We start from the raw sequence: 16,989 nt of genomic DNA on the forward strand, positions 1-16,989 counted from the left end.
AGCAGCACGGCTCCCCTGGTCCGCTGCCCTCGCTACCAACCCCAGCGCCCGGAAGGACCCGGCCTCCCAGCGCTCCGGGCGGGACCAGGCTGCCCGAGCAGCGGTCCCTCAGTCGAGGCGGAGAGCACCTTCCTTGGACAGGAACTCGCTCGTCCCGCCCTGTCCCCCTCACCCCCAGGCCTGACGCCCTCCTCGGTTCCTGCCTGGCCCCGGTCTGATGAGCCTCCCCCGCGAGGTCAGCTCATGAGTGGGAGCCCCGTCGAGAGGGTCACCGTAAGGAATCCTTGATCACGGCGACTGAGAGACTCTGCCTCAAAACCGTGACAGAAGGAAGGTCTTAAACGTAACGAATAACATGCAACGAACAGTCGCTTACAACCCAGAGATCACACCTCTGGGCATCGCAGGAGCGCGCCTGCCCACCCGGCGGAGGGGCGCCCAGGACACCCACCAGCGTGTCGCTGTTGTAGGCCTGCGTGTACACGCGGCCGTTGCGCGACAGGATCAGGAAGCGCTTCTCCGCACAGGCGATCTGCGTGACGCCCAGGTTGGCCAGGCCTTTGCTCTGAATGGGACCGATCACATTGGCGTAGCACTTCCATCCGATCAGCCCCCAGCCTATGACTTCCTGCACGGACCCCTGTGAGGTGGAAAAGGGAGCACGCGTGTTCTTGACGGCAGCAGGAGACGCTCTGTCACAAGAAGGACGCTGCAGGCTGGCCAGCACTGCAGCCTGCGAGGGGACCGAGACCCTCAAGATAAAACCGAGCAGGTGCCGAGCGGGCGGCTCAGAGCAGCGGAGCCCCTCGGCACATGCACATCGCCCGTCCACCGACAAGACCAAGTGACCGAGTGGCTTTCCACAGCGTTTACTTTTCAGAGCCCATGAAGAGTAGGACCCGCAGCCCGGCCAGTATGGCTCCGTGGTTGGGCGTCCACCTGGGAACCAGGAGGTCCCGGTTGGATTCCCAGTCAGGGCACACGCCCGGGTTGCAGACTCGCTCCCCAGTGTGGGGCGTGCAGGAGGCAGCCGGTCCGTGATCCTCTCATCACTGATGTTTCTCTCTCTCCCTCTCCCTTCCCTTCTGAAATAAAAAAAGAAAAAAAAAAGAGGCGGGAAGGGTAGCGTGGAGCCAGAGGCTCTGAGCCAGCTCCCCCAACACCACAGGCACCTGGGAGTCTGGGGTGGCACCAAGGCGGGGCATCGGGAACAACGCCGCCGCCGCACACACCTTGTGGGACGTGGGGGAGCTGCACAGCGGCGGCATGCAGGGCGCAGCCAGGCGGTCCAGGTGGGCCATGACGACCACGGCCGTCTGTCGCAGGTCGATGGCGAGCTCACTGTCTTGCGGGAGAACAAGGTACCTGAGGAAGCTCTCGTTGGGGCTCAGAGGGCCCGCCAGCAGCTGGAAGGGAAGCACAGGCGACCTCAGCCCGTGCTCGCCATCAGCATCGGATGAGAACTGTCGCAGGTGCACCCTCCCCTGCACACGCAGCCGTGACACGCCTGGCACCGCCCGCTCCGCACCCCAAGGGCCTCGGGCCCCAGAGCAGCTTCGCGGGAACACAGCGCTGCCCCACAACCGGCTTTGAGAACGGAACAAAACCCCCTTCTCGTCACCTAACCGAGCACCTGCCGGAGAAGAGCTAGTGCTGCTGGTGCCGCATTCACTCTCGGTCTGTGAGGGGGAGCAGCCTCGCTCACGGCCGCTCGTGACTCAAGGATCAGGCAGCTTTCCCTTGGAATGGCTACGGCTCTCAGAGAGGACCTCGGAGAGCGGACGGGAGGCAGGGGCAGACCCAGGGCATGCTCGGCCACCAGCCTGTGTCCCCACTACCGGCGACCACCCCCACGGACACGTGCTCTGGCCTTGCTTGCAGAAGCCTAGCTCTGAGGACGACTGAGAAGCGAGGGAGCCCCGTGTGGATACTCACCAGGGTGTCGCCCTCCGCGTGAGGGGCGTCCTTGCCGCAGAGCATGTTCTGGAAACGCTGCAGCAGGGGCAGGAGGGGGGCGCTGGTGCCCTGTGCGGACCGCTCGTTGTCCGTCTCCTGAGTCCCACTGTCCCACAACTGCAGCAGCAGCAGGATGGCCGACAGCATTTGGCTGAAAGAGAAGATACCTTAGTTCTCCAGAAAAGGCAGGTTAACTTTTTTTGCAACAGCCTGTCAAAAACAAAAGCACGCGGGCCAGCGGGGCTCAGCGGTTGAGCACCGACCTAGAAACCAGGAGGGCAGGGTTCGATTCCTGGTCAGGGCACATGCCCAGTTGCAAGCTCGATCCCCAGTGGGGGGCGGGCAGAGGGAGGCAGCCTACAGGTGGGCACGTGCCCTGACCGGGAAGCGAACGGGCGACCCATTGGTTCCTGGGTCAACGCTCACGCGCTGAGTCAGCTAGCTGGGCTCCCTTCCTCTCCCATAAAAAAAGAAAAAGAAGGGACAATGCTGAGCCTACGAGAAAGCGAACACAAACAGGAAGTAAACCAAGCTGCGTGCGCCCGGTGTGAAGAGCAGAGCGCCCTGGAAGGACAGGGCTCTTGGCTGCAGCCACAGCCGAGTCGTGAACGGCCAGAACGCACACCAGGTCCCGCCGGGTGTTTCCCGAACGCGGGCGCGGCGCCTCACCTCAGCGTGCCTCTCTGCACGGCCAGCTCCAGCAGCAGGGCCAGGGCCAGGTGCTGGTCCTGCAGGGGGATGCTGCCCGGCCCCTTGGTGCCAGGCGTCCCGTGAACATCCCTGAAATCACAGCAGTGGTCAGGAACCGAGCAAGGCAGAGCTTCGGGATAACACGCCAAAGTAACGCCAGGACTTCCGACACTCCCCCAGGAAGACATGCATTCTTAACACGTAGAACCACGCTCCCGAGACCTGCTACTAAACTGCATCAGAGACTGAGGCGCACAGTGAGCTGTGGAGACACGTCTCACAGGCGAGCACACGTCGGGCACTGAACGGTGATGAGAAGACATCACATAACATCCTGTGTCATTCCTCACAGCACGAGTAGGAAAGCGTTTAGAGCGCCTTCGAGTGTCAGGGACAGGGAAGGTGCTGCAGCAGAACAGTCCTCTCCACAACTGAAGGGCCATCTCCAGAACCACCAGACTCTACCGGCAACATGCCTGTCCTTATTTTTATCTGTGACCAAAGAAGTAACTAACTTTCCCTGGTTTCCAAACGATAAATGACACGTCTTCTTAGCCCAAGACGGGGAAGGGAGGTCTTCCAGCATCGCCATCACCCTCAGCTTCTGAAATTACCTCCGCGCCCGCAGGCCCAGCCCACGGGGCTCTGGGACCCAAGTCCACGGCCCTTTGGTGCTGAGACCACAGGCGGCCCTGCTTGCGGGAAAGGACACGGCAGTGACTCTCGGTGTCTGCGCTGCCGACTGTACTGTGTGTCTGTGTGTCTGTGCAGCCGACTCCGTGTTGAGTGTCTGTGTGTCTGTGCTGCTAACTCCGTGTTGAGTGTCTGTGTGTCTGTGCTGCCGACTCCGTGTTGAGTGTCTGTGTGTCTGTGCTGCTGACTCCATGTTGAGTGTCTGTGTGTCTGTGCTGCTGACTCCGTACTGAGTGTCTGTGTGTCTGTACTGCCAACTCTGTACTGAGTGTCTGTGTGTCTGTGCTGCTAACTCCGTGTTGAGTGTCTGTGTGTCTGTGCTGCTGACTCCATGTTGAGTGTCTGTGTGTCTGTGTGTCTATGCTGCCGACTCCGTACTGAATGTCTGTGCTGCCGACTCGGTGTTGAGTGTCTGTGTGTCTGTGCTGGTGACTCCGTACTGAGTGTCTGTGTGTCTGTACTGCCAACTCTGTACTGAGTGTCTGTGTGTCTGTGCTGCTGACTCCATACTGAGTGTCTGTGTGTCTGTGCTGCTGACTCCATGTTGAGTGTCTGTGTGTCTGTGCTGCCGATTCCATATTGAGTGTCTGTGCTGCCGACTCCATGTTGAGTGTCTGTGCTGCTGACTCCATGTTGTGTCTGTGTGTCTGTGTGTCTGGGCTGGTGACTCCGTACTGAGTGTCTGTGCTGCTGACTCCGTGTTGTGTCTGTGTGTCTGTGCTGCTGATTCCGTGTTGAGTGTCTGTGTGTCTGTACTGCCAACTCTGTACTGAGTGTCTGTGTGTCTGTGCTGCTAACTCCGTGTTGAGTGTCTGTGTGTCTGTGCTGCTGACTCCATGTTGAGTGTCTGTGTGTCTGTGTGTCTGGGCTGGTGACTCCGTACTGAGTGTCTGTGCTGCCGACTCCGTGTTGAGTGTCTGTGTGTCTGTGCTGCCGACTCCATACTGAGTGTCTGTGTGTCTGTACTGCCGACTCTGTACTGAGTGTCTGTGTGTCTATGCTGCCGACTCTGTACTGAGTGTCTGTGTGTCTGTGCTGCTGACTCCATGTTGAGTGTCTGTGTGTCTGTGTGTCTGGGTGACTCCGTACTGAGTGTCTGTGCTGCCGACTCCGTGTTGAGTGTCTGTGTGTCTGTGCTGCTGATTCCGTGTTGAGTGTCTGTGTGTCTGTACTGCCAACTCTGTACTGAGTGTCTGTGTGTCTATGCTGCTGACTCCATGTTGAGTGTCTGTGTGTCTGTGCTGCCGATTCCATGTTGAGTGTCTGTGCTGCCGACTCCATGTTGAGTGTCTGTGTGTCTGTGCTGCTGACTCCATACTGAGTGTCTGTGTGTCTGTACTGCCAACTCTGTACTGAGTGTCTGTGTGTCTGTGCTGCTGACTCCATGTTGAGTGTCTGTGTGTCTGTGTGTCTGGGCTGGTGACTCCGTACTGAGTGTCTGTGTGTCTGTACTGCCAACTCTGTACTGAGTGTCTGTGTGTCTGTGCTGCTGACTCCGTGTTGAGTGTCTGTGTGTCTGTACTGCCAACTCCATACTGAGTGTCTGTGTGTCTATGCTGCTGACTCCGTACTGAGTGTCTGTGCTGCCGACTCCGTGTTGAGTGTCTGTGTGTCTGTGCTGCTGACTCCATGTTGAGTGTCTGTGTGTCTGTGCTGCCGACTCCGTGTTGAGTGTCTGTGTGTCTGGGCTGGTGACTCCATGTTGAGTGTCTGTGTGTCTGTGCTGCTGACTCCGTGTTGAGATTAAAGAAATAAAGCTACGAAAAAGGGGAGGAGACCGAGCTCGCTGCAGCGCTCGCAGGAAGACGTGCGGAACTCACCCCGTCACGACGGACCTGAGGAACCGGGTCGCTCTCTCCACCACCTCCAGCCACACGGAGGACACGGTGCTCTCGTCGAAGAGCGAGGCCTCGGGCAGCGCTCGCAGGGCGTCCAGGGACTCCTGCAGCAGCTCGCTGCACAGGTCCGCGTCCTCCCCTGGGCACACGCGCGCATCAGGGAGGCCACCCCGTCCTGGGCGGCCAGAGCCCTCCCACGAGGGCCCACGGCCACATTGCCACCCTCCCTCCCCTCGCCATGAGCCACTGCAGGGACTCCAGACCAAAGTTAAACAGTCGTTCCCAAAGGCAATTCTGCACTTAAGACTCTCCCAGGAGCAAGTTCTTGTTCTCCTAGAAAGTCAGTCAGGACTGAGCCCTGCAGGGGTTCTCACACCTTTTTAAGAAGCACAGACCTTTACTCCGTCATGAAGAAGGCCAAGGAAGCATCAACAGCCCCTGGACGGGCCCCAGGGCCCTGTGGGGGCAGCCGTGAGGAGGGAAGCCGAGCCTGAGGGGCACATACCTGACCGCCAGGCCCTTCGCAGGAACGCAAAGGCGAAGGACAGAGCAGCTCGGGACCCGACTCTCGCCAGTCCTTCCACCCCTTTGCCCGTGGGCCGGGAGCTGCGGGGACACAGGGGACAGCTGGTCAGTCAGAGGGGAGGCACACCCTGAAATCAAGGACGCCCTATCAAGGGCGCACACCCAACGGGCCAATGCGTTTCTTTAGATGGCAGGCTCCCAGGGACTTCCGGTTTCGTGGTCTTTTAAAACTCTTACCAACTGTCCCTTGTAAAGGAAAGTATTCTCTTCCAGGAAAAGAGAAAAGAAACTTAAAGACTTTAGCCCTGGCTGGCGTGCTCAGTTGGTTGGAACATCATCCCAGACACACACCTAATGGTGACAGGTTCCATTCTGGGCAGGGCACCCTGCGGGAGTCAGCCAATCAATGTTTTTCTCTCCCTCCCTTCCTCTCTCTAAAAATCAATAATAAGTTTTAAAGCAGGTTTAAAAGAAAACAACGCTAAAATAATGGCACAGTCTGCAGCCTGTTACTATATGAGCAAACTGGCGAAGCCATTGTCCAAATGAGAGGAAACCTCCAAAAGGGAAGGAAGAAGTGTCACATCATGAACGAGGCCCTGTCCCGACAGCTCCATCCAGCTTCCCTGCACGCAGCCGCCGCCGCCCCTCGGCGTGGGGTCCGTCTTCACGCGGGTGTTACCTTTTTCTGTCCACAGAAGGCAAAGAACCGCTGCTGCTCTTCCACTTGACCTTGGCGCTCTCCTGGGCAACGGCTCTGTTCAGGGCGATGAAGTAGCGCTCCAGGATGACCAGCCGCTGCCGGAGCCGCAGGGCGGACAGGGTGCTGGTGGCCGCCTGCACGGCCAGGGCCTGCTGCTCCTTCACCAGCACGGAGACACACTCCTTCAGCTCACCCACGTCTGGAAAACACGACGAGGACACCCGCACTCAGCGGCCATGTTGTAATGACGTGGTGATGACGGCAGGGCACAGCCGAGAGCCCCCCAGGCAAACCCAGGGCTCGGACGAGGTGGCCGGGAGTCCTCGCACCCACCAGCCAGGCAGGGCTGGGCGTGTGTTTCCTGGGGAGGAAACTGAGGCACAGAGAACTCGCACAGTCACCAGATGAGTAGGACATGTGGGGGAGACCACGCTTAGCCACTGTGACGGACTGCCTCTCTGTAAACGTGGTATAAATGTTTTCAACACCAAATTATAAAGGTAACAATTGTCAGCAGCACATTTTCTAGACAGAGAGAAAAACTCTACCCATTATTTCCATGTTATGAAACCAAATTCAAAATAAAACACCATCTCTTGCCCTGGCCAGAGTGGCTCAGTGGTTGGGCATGGTCCCATGCACCAGGAGGTCGCTGGCTCAGTGGTTAGAGCACCAGCCCGTGTACAGAACCATGCGGGTTCGATTCCTGGTCACGGGCACATGCCTGAGTTGCAGGTTCAATCCCAGGCTCCTGCTGGGGCATGTGCAGGAGGCAACCAATGATGTAAATGATGTCTCTCTCACATCCATGTTTCTCTCCCTCCCTACACCCCCTTGCACTTTCTCTAAAGATCAATGAAAAAAATATCCTCGGGTGATAACAAAAAACCAAAGGGATGAAACTGGCCCTGGCTGGGTGGCACCGCTGGTTGGAGCATCATCCCATACACGAAACGGCTGCAGCTTCGATCCCCCGTCACAGCACATACTGAGGTTGTGGGTTAGATCCCCAGAGGGGGCAGGTAAGGGAGGCAACCGGTGGATGTTTCTCTCTCACATCAATGTTTCTCTCTCTCTCCCCCTTAATCTCTAAGAATCAATAAACATCCTCAGGTGAGGATTTAAAAAAAAAGGGGGGAGGGACAGAAGTCATAGATTGTATGTTATGTATGGTTTACTACAACACAAAAACTTTTAAGTAATATTTTTCTAAATGCCATAACCCCCCAAAGAAGCCGCCTACGGCACCTGGAGAGTGAGTGCCAGCTCACGCTCCCCAGCACCGAGGCACAGAGGCCCCTACCTGGCTGCTGGCCCCACACCCAGCTCTCCAGGATGGACTTGGACCTGAACACAGGGGCAGGGCTCTCTTCTTCGTCCTTTTTGTCTTTGTCGTTCAGGTCCTCTTTCTTCGTCCCGCTCTGAGTATCAACACCATCATCTGAAAGAATTTTTTTTTTTAATGTGTTTTAATCTATAGATTGCTTTTCCAAAGGTAACATCCACGTGTCGGCCTCCCTGCTGATGCCCCTCCCAGAAATGGGAAGGAGAAGTTACAACATGGATTATCACCTGAACGTTTGTGATTTTTTTTCATTACGAGTCATCACCATACGGGCACAGTGCGACTCACAACGAAACCAACCGCCCACAACCCTTTCAATAAGGAACCCTATATGGCACTCCAAGTCTCTGAAGCATGTCTTCCAAAACATCCCATCAATATCCTCTACAGCTTACAACTAACAAACGCAGTCTTTGGCATCTACCGACTAGAATTTCATAGTGACTGCTCTTATCCAGCGATTCCCAACTGTGTCCCTGGAAAGGGAGTATGACTCGGGAATCACTCCACCTGACATCCTGCTCCCCTCCACACCCCACTGGAACCACTGCTGATGCCAGCACCGTGGTCAGAGCGCCGGACACGGAAGGAAAGCTGAGAACCACGACTTCAGGGCACCGACAATTTCAAGTCCAGCCAAGAACAAATGTCATGGAAGTCCTTACCCAGCAAGCGCAGAATGAACAACTGACCCTGGAAGTGCAAACTCGTCCTGTCTCAGGGGCTCTTCACTGAATAAACCCCTTTCTAGCCGACGCGATTAGAGACGCGCTCTAAGTCCGTGGGAGAGCGCACAGCGCGTTACAGACAGTGCGGGCTCTCTCAACACGTGTGACACCAGGAGGACGACGCACAGTGGCGGGCTCCGCCCAGGGAGCCACTGGGGAGGTCAGCGTGAACACGTGGGCCCCGACTGGCCCTTGCTGTGGAAGCAGCGGTTTAGCACGGCTTCCTGAGGAGCACGCACGCCCTCCGCTGGTCCGACTCTCCTGAACTAAGGGACAGGCCTCACGCGGACTTGGAGCTGTGAGCTGTGAGCTGCGCCGTGCCTGTGCCCAGCCTGGGCCAGCCCCACGGCATCCTGTCGGTGGGGTCTGCCATGGGCTCCAGGGGTCCTGGGAGCACGGGGGGGAGAGCCCGTGGGCTAAGCGACCGAACTTAACGCCCAGTTCCCAAGGCCAGGAGACAGACGGGCTCCTCTTCCCAACACAGGGCCTTCTGTGCGGTGCTTTCGACTCTGCTGTCTAAAGGTGCCCCTGGGCGAAGGCAGGCACAGCCTCCAGGGCCTGGAAGCAGCTGGCACTGCAAGGAGCGCAGGTTCACCCCCCACCACCACTGCTCCATCACCTGCACACCCCCGCCCGGTCTGCCTTTCAGGGCCCGCTCCCTGGATGCCCGTGCCCGCGGCACCCTGCTGACCCCACACACCACCACGCCTAGAGCCCAGGCCTTCAGCACAAAGCACAGGAAGCACCCTCATGACCTCCTCAGCCCTGGGTGTGGGTGACATCCGGAGGCTTCGTCCTCCTGGCCTCTACCTGTTATTATCGTGAGCCTTTCTGGGAGACAGGCCCCATTTAATGCTTCTTCACCCCTCCACAGAAAATCTATACCACCAGCAGGAAAGTGCCAACGACACAGGAAGTCACGGAATTGCCCCTACTGAAAAAGAAATAGAAAATGCATCTCGTCCTGGCCGGTTTGGCTCAGTGGATAGAGCATCGGCCTTCAGACTGAAGGGTCCCAGGTTCGATTCAGGGACAGGGCCCATGGCAGGGTTGCAGGCTCTATACCCAGTGGGGGGCATGCAGGAGGCAGCTGATCCATGATTCTCTCTCATCACTGATGTTTCTCTCTTCCCCTCCCTCTCCCTTCCTCTCTGAAATCAATAAAAATACATTAACGAAAAAAAAAGAAAGAAAGAGGAACTGCCGTGCTGGAGGAGGGACACCGCAGTGGGGTTTCGCAGTGAGCAGGCCATCAATACTCATCAATCGATGAAATCCCGGCAGCTGACACTGTCAGCAGTCCTCTAGCCCAGTGGTCGGCAAACTCATTAGTCAACAGATCCAAATATCAACAATACGACGATTGAAATTTCTTTGGAGAGCCAAACTTTTTAAACTTAAACTTCTAACGCCACTTCTTCAAAATAGACTCACCCAGGCCGTGGTGTTTTGTGGAAGAGCCACACTCAGGGGGCCAAAGAGCCGCAGTTTGCCAACCACGGCTCTAGACGATAATCACACCATGCAGCACAACTTCCGAGAGTTGTGCTCAGACCCTCCTGGTCTGTAGCGCGTTCTAAAACTTCTCTGCCAGAGGGAAAGCACCAGTGTGAGGGCCTCACCTTTTCTAGGCGGCAGCTCTCCGCTCTGGGTGACTTCCGCCCCGGGATACACGATCTCGCCATCTTTAACCATTTCATTCCACAGACCGCACAGCCCGTCTCCCGTGAATGCAAGCTGGCAACGATAAAGAAGATAAACTTACAGAGCGATCATACTCACAATGCAATTCCTCTTTGTTTTTTTTTTGTTTGTTTTTTTAAATATGCTTTTATTGATGTCAGAGAAGGGAAGGAACCATTGAGCCACAGCAGCCAGCACAATTCTTAAATGATGATATAAAAGATCTAATTTCCTCTTTGTTACTCAATCATTCGACACTGAGTAAAAATTTTCCCCAGAAAGACAGTTAAGTAAAAAAGACACACTTCCCACTGCAGGTGGGAGAGAATCCCCAACCAACAGGAAGGGTGAAACCTATATGCATGAGGCTTGCATCCTCAACGCTTGTCTCAGGAAGGATTCCAAAGACTGAAACTGTGTCTAATAATGTCTTAGGGTACGGCCAGGATATCCATGCTCACCTGTAATAAGCAATCCTGGAGAAATTCCAGAAAATCAGCAATCACCTTTTTTCGGGTATTAAATAGCTTCCATAGCCATAGCACACTGTACCTCTGGTGCCTCCTGCCCTAGCCGGTTTGGCTCAGTGGATAGAGCACTGCCCTGCAGACTGAAGGGTCCCAAGTTCTGGGCTCGATCCCCAGTAGAGGGCATGCAGAAGGCAGCCAATCAGGGATTCTCTCTCATCATTGATGTTTCTATCTCTCTCTCCTCTTCCTTCCTCTCTGAAATCAATAAAAATATATTAAAATCAAAAACCAAAAACCTGGGCCTCTTCACTTACTTACTCCTAGAAGGAGTTTGAAAGACTTCTGAATAATATTCAAAACATCTAAGGGCCAACCTCTGTATATTAAAGTGAATAAATCAAAAGTAACATGGTAAGCACTGTCAAGGCCTAAGTGATATTCCTTGTTATATATATGTGCCTGACTCATCGTAGGCGCTCACCTCAGCATTAAACTGATTTTGAATCAAAATGGTGAAACTCCTACTTAGTAATTACTCGATTATGATTACTAAGGAAAAAAAGTAAGTAAAGTTCTTTACTTCAAGAAGTTTACATAAATACATAAACACTAATATCTAAACAATTCTTAAAATCAGTTTGCCTGAATCTCAAGATTTCAAAAGTAAATTATCCCTCACCTCCACCCCCCCACTTAAAAAAAAAAAAACATGACAAAGGAAAACAGACAGGAATCCTATATAATAAAACCCTAATGTGCAAATTGACCAAACGGCAGAACGACCAGTTGCTATGATGCGCATTGACCACCAGGGGACAGATGCCCAACACAGGAATTGCCCCTGGTGGTCAGCGCGCTCCCACAGGGGGAGCATCACTCAGCCAGAAGCTGGGCTCACGGCTGGCGAGCACAACAGTGGTGGCTGGAGCCTCCTCCACCTCCATGGCAGCGTTAAGGATCCATGGGGAGCGGGCCTAAGCTGGCAGTCGGACATCCCCCCGAGGGATCCCAGACTGTGAGAGGGCGCAGGCCGGGCTGAGGGAGCCCCCTCCAAGTGCATGAATGTCGTGCACCAGGCCTCTAGTTGCTAAATAAAAGACAAGGACAAAAACAGTCACTACTATGCCAACTCTTGACCCAATTCTTTGTGCTTTTCTTACTGAACATCACACCACTAATTACAACCCCACTACCCACAACACGGTTCTAAACACTTGGCTCTCCCCTGACCCCTGGCCGGTAGCTCAGTTGGTTAGAGCATCATCCAGATATACCCAGGCTGTGAGTCCCATCCCGGTCAGGGCACATACAAGAAACAACCAATGAATGCAAAAGTAAGTGGGACATCAAATCAATGTGTTTCATTTTCTCTCTCCCCCACCATCTCTAAAATCAGCAAAATAAAAATTTAATAATTTAAAACATCTGGCTCTCGTATCTACCAGGACTGCACCCCCTCCTGTAGCCTTAGTAATGAAGAAGAGCAGTTATTCTCATGACAAGGACCTGACACTCTCGCTAAACCATCACGCAGGACCGGAGATTGCATCTAAAAAGGCAGCTTACTTGGGAAATACTTAAAATGTCTAACCTCAGGGGAGAGGAAAAAAACCACATATACTACAAAGTATTTCAGACATTTCTTTGTGCTGGTAACATGTGGTTACAAAAGTAGCCTCCCCCAACCATCTGCAAGCAAAAACAAGTTGGGGTGAAGAATCATCCCCGGAAATATGACAGCTATTACTTGCCCCATAATTTCTGGACAAGCTTGCAATTACCTTATGAAATCAAAACATTAGAGAGTCTTAAGGCCAGCATTTGTTTCCACGTGTCCTTTCTCTATTAAATTTATTGGGGTGACACAGGTGAGTAAGGTTACGTGGGTTTTCACGCGTGTCGTTCTGTAACACGTCATCTGTACGTTGAGCAGCGTGCGGTCCCCACGTGGGCTGGGTGCAAGGAGCTGAGCACTCCGCTCAGTAAGACCAGTCCCACGGGCAAAAGGAACACCTCACTGAACTCTGGCCTCTCCACACACACAGGTACAGGCCGCACAACACGAGCAAGACCCTTCAGGGCGTAATAAATCACCCACCTCTCCCCCCTCCCCCGTAAAATTAACGGGACATCTTAAAAACTGCTGGTACAGAGTTACCAAGGTACAGTTAAGAATGACACAACCCGGCCGGCCGGCGTGGCTCAGCGGCTGAGCGTCCACCCATGAACCAGGAGGTCGTGGTTCGATTCCCGGCCAGGGCACGTGCCCGGGTTGCGGGCTTGATCCGGATCCCATGTGGGGTGTGCAGGAGGCAGCCGATCCGTGATTCTCTCCCATCATTGATGTTTCTCTCTCTCTCTCTCCCCTCTCCCTTCCTCTCTGAAATCAATAAAAGTATTTTACACTGGAATAAGGAGGCAGAAACAGCCCAAGAAAAGAGGCATGTCAGAAACCCCACCTGGATGTCTGTCTTCAACCACTTGGAGTCCAGGCGAGCCTGGGCGGCCAGACAGAAGGACTCGGAAGGCATCTTTCCTCCGGGGTCCTCCCAGCTGTCAGGCCTGCAAGGGAAACAAAAGAGATGGAGGCTCAACACAGCTTGTCAGGATGGCCACCAAGATCCGCCCGCGGGGTTTCATGCGGCAAACGAGAGAGAGAGAGAGAGAGAGAGAGAGCGCGCAGAGTTGCGGGAGACAAGTGGCGGAGGGAAAGGGGCGACAGATGGGGAGACGGGGAGGAGGCGGGGACCGGCCGACTCCCAGGCCAGGTAAGCGCCCCACGCGGGACCCGCCCGGCGCCGGGGCCACGTCCGCGAGACCTTGAGGATGATGGACGGTCACGGGAGACCAGACCTCAATGTCATCGTCCCCTTCCCTCCAACCCGAGAGGGAAAGACGCAGACGGACCCGACGCCCCCCCGTCCACGACCCGGACAGCGCCGTGCACCTGCCGCTGGACGCCAGGCCCGTGCGCGGTGCGGGAAACACGCACCGACACGCACGTTCGCAGACAAATACGAAACCGAGCATCACTTCGAGGGGGAAAGGCTCAGCCCGAGACGCGCGCCGCGGACGAACCGCGCAGGCCCAGGTCCCGCGGCCGCGCCCACGCCCGCTGCCCCAGGGCCCGGCCCGACCCGGACACCCCGCCCGCGCTGCCCCAGCCGCCGGCCGCCCCCGGGAGACCAGCACCTGAAGCGCAGAAGCCGGGGCACCTCGGTCCCGCGGCGTGTGGGTCCAGCCTCCGAGCCGCCGCTGGCTCCGCCCGCGAACCGCGATCCCGGCGCCTCCCGCGGCCGGAGGGGCGGGACCACAAGGGACGCTGCTTCCCAGCCAATCGCAGCGAGGCTTCTGCGCGGGCCCAGCCAATGGAGAAGAGGATCCCCTTCGCTCCTCCTCCCGACCCTCCGTCTTCCTTCAATCCCGCGAATTTTCCCCCTCTGGAGCACGCCCCGTGCGGTCAGGGCCAATCGCAGGTGCCGGGAGGCGGGATTTCCGCCGCGCGCACGCACGTACGCACGTACTGCGGCGCCGCACTTTGCCCATCCTTCCGGAAAAGCCAACCTTGGCCGTGGGAAGCGTTCTGGAGGTAGCGGATCCATGATTCTCTCTCATCATGGATGTTTCTATCCCTCTCCCTCTCCCTTCCTCCCTGAAATCAATAAAGATATATATATTTTAAAAAGGTTCGCTCAAATATCACGTCACCCTCCAGTTCTACCTCTACAGCCCCGCCCCCCTTAGATAAACCTTTTATAAATGAAATGTATATGGTGATCACGGGTCCTGCTCCCGACCTAACACATCAGGACCGCCGGGGGGCGCTCGTGAGAGCCTCCCGTTGCGGGGAGCAGCCCCGTTTGAGAGATGAATGCGGCCGATTGGGTTTTAGGACGGAAAGGAAAAACGCTGACTTTTTTTTTTTTAATATATATTTTATTGATTTTTTACAGAGAGGAAGGGAGAAGGATAGAGAGTTAGAAACATTGATGAGAGAGAAACATCGATCAGCTGCCTCCTGCACACCTCCCACTGGGGATGTGCCCGCAACCAAGGTACATGCCCTTGACCGGAATCGAACCTGGGACCCCTCAGTCCGAAGGCCGACGCTCTATCCACTGAGCCACACCGGTTAGGGCGACGCTGACTTTTTATTGACACTTTCCATTTTCCCAAGGGGACCAAACCTGCAACCCTGGCGGGAAGTGGCCACCTTTCAGTGCACCGGATGACCCTCCGCCCACTGAGCCACGCAGGCCTCCCTCTTCTAGGTTTAAACGGAAAAAGCCAAGCTCGTCCGGTGTGGCTCAGCGGTTGCACCTCGACCCATGAACCAGGAGGTCACGGTTCAATTCCCGGTCAAGGGCACGTACCCCAGCCCCAGTCGGGACCCGTGGGGGAGGCAACCCATCGGTGTGTTCCTTCACATTGATGTTTCTCTCTCTGTGTCTCTCCTTCTCTCTAAAAATCAATGGGAAAATATCTCTGGTGAGGATTAACAAAACAAATTTTTTTTTTTTAAATTCCGATCGACCAAGGTAGAATTCAGAGCCTTCTGATGTCGGCCTGTGGTGGTCCCGCTGGGCTGGGGGGTGGTTTGGGTCAGCGCACCTGGGTCTCGACTTCAGCCTGGGGCTGCAGCCCCTTCCCAGGGAGCCCCCATTCCAACTCGGGGGGTGGTTAGCCCCCAATTCCTGATGGGGTCAGGGCAGGAACCTGGGGCCCTGCCCGCACTGTTCCTCCAGGTCTGAGCTGCAGGAGTCCGCCCCCCACCCCCAAAGCCACCTGCCCCCGGGGGTTGGCTGGAGCCCTCCTAGGGTGGGGTGGGGTTGAAGGCACGTCTCTTGGACACGGCCACTTGTGTGGAACCTCCCTGCCAGGAAAGACACTTGACCCCCGACACTTGCAGAATCTGCCTCCCAATGGGGTGGGGGCTGGTGAGGGGTGGGGTGAGCCCGAGAGGGGCAGTGGATGTCAAACCCACCCTGGTGGGCAGGGCCCCGTGGAGACCCGCGCGCTGGCCCTCGTCCCCAACCCGGGCCTGCGCCTTTCCCCGGCCCCTGGTGGGCCACCCCCAAACCAGAGAGACGTCCACTCCCGGCTCTCGCATTTCTGACAACGTGTGCATTTATTAGTATCAGAAGTACAAACGTAGGAATACAAATACAAATACGGAGGGCGGCCCAGCCTCGAGGCCCCGCAGGACAGGGCAGGGCACGGCCCGCTGCGTGGCGGGGTCCAAGCGGGGCGCGCTCGGTGCCGCCCGCGTCGCCAAGGCACGTGGGGCGCAGTGCGCCTCCGTTTCACTAGGACACCACGAGCCGCAGGGCGAGCAGAGGAGGGCGGGGACCTCGGAACCGCCTGGCGGGACCTCCAGACCCGGACCCAGGGCCTCGCGATTGGTTCCACGGGGAGTCGGGGCTGGCGGGGGCCACTTGGTGAGGGTGGGGACCCTGGCCTGGCCCTGGGCCCAGGTGCCTGGGGAGGGGCGGGCGCAGGCACCTGGGCAGGGCGGGTCCCCCCTCTCAGGCCAAGCTGGGCTCCAGGGCACATTCAGCGGGGATTCCAAGAGGCTCTGGATTCCCCACTCTCTCCACCCTCCTCCCACCCAGGCGGGCGAGGTGGCTCCCAGGGCAGGAAGGTTTCCCGGGAGGCAGCAGCGAGGGGACCCCGCACTCCCTCTCTGCCTGTGCCATCCACCTCCCAGGGCCCCTTACAGGCCTGCTTCACACACAAGCTTCACCAAGAGGGCAGGCCTCTGTGGTGAGCCCCACAGTGCTCACGCCACCCCGAGGCTCTCCCGCCTTGTCCTAAGGACGGTGGTGATGGCCCTCCCCGCCCCCTACATGGTGAGAACTGCTCTGAGCTTATCCGATAAAACCAGGACGCACCAAGAGATCAAAGGAAGTGCCCGATGTGAACTCACTCAACGGGCATCCGGGTTCGATGGCAGGCCAATTTCTCATCAGGTATTCAAGCTCGATCCTGGTCCTCCCCCCATTTCCGGGAAATAGAAAGATTGTCAGTCTTTATAGGAAGCTAACCGGCGGTCACTAGGAAACCGGCTCCTTTCTACTTGTTTCAGCTACACGTGGGGTGGGTGGGTAGAGTAATAGGCATGTGGAGTTTGTTCCATTTTTACCACTGTGTACACACACACACACACACACGCACACACACAAGTACACACATCACCACATGTAAACACAGGCCACCAGGACCCACTCCCAGGAAGCGGCTCCTCTCCTGGAATCTTCCACAAAAGGGATGCACTCACGGGGAGTAAACCTTGAGCTCCGTCTAGGAGCTGCTCCTAAAGAGACACAGATCATGGTTGTACAAACATACGAATGTAAAC

The 16,989-nt window shown here is 56.3% G+C and overlaps 1 protein-coding gene across 1 annotated transcript in view; it reads right to left on the reverse strand.

The window, feature by feature from the left end:
* Nucleotides 1-13,874, reverse strand: part of HERC2 (HECT and RLD domain containing E3 ubiquitin protein ligase 2) — a 73,960-nt gene extending 60,086 nt beyond the window's left edge. Inside the window, exons 1-11 of the mRNA XM_054713299.1 lie at nt 13,824-13,874; nt 13,091-13,193; nt 10,101-10,215; nt 7,709-7,846; nt 6,385-6,604; nt 5,683-5,783; nt 5,160-5,316; nt 2,626-2,736; nt 1,936-2,107; nt 1,233-1,406; nt 452-640 (exon numbers count right to left, since the gene is read on the reverse strand). Coding sequence (XP_054569274.1) covers nt 452-640; nt 1,233-1,406; nt 1,936-2,107; nt 2,626-2,736; nt 5,160-5,316; nt 5,683-5,783; nt 6,385-6,604; nt 7,709-7,846; nt 10,101-10,215; nt 13,091-13,162 — 1,449 coding nt within the window. The 5' untranslated portion in view covers nt 13,163-13,193; nt 13,824-13,874. The remainder of the gene's footprint in view (nt 1-451; nt 641-1,232; nt 1,407-1,935; nt 2,108-2,625; nt 2,737-5,159; nt 5,317-5,682; nt 5,784-6,384; nt 6,605-7,708; nt 7,847-10,100; nt 10,216-13,090; nt 13,194-13,823) is intronic.
* Between the last annotated feature and the right edge of the window lie 3,115 nt (nt 13,875-16,989).

Source organism: Eptesicus fuscus, chromosome 25 (assembly GCF_027574615.1).
Source record: "Eptesicus fuscus isolate TK198812 chromosome 25, DD_ASM_mEF_20220401, whole genome shotgun sequence".
Taxonomy (NCBI): domain Eukaryota; kingdom Metazoa; phylum Chordata; class Mammalia; order Chiroptera; family Vespertilionidae; genus Eptesicus; species Eptesicus fuscus.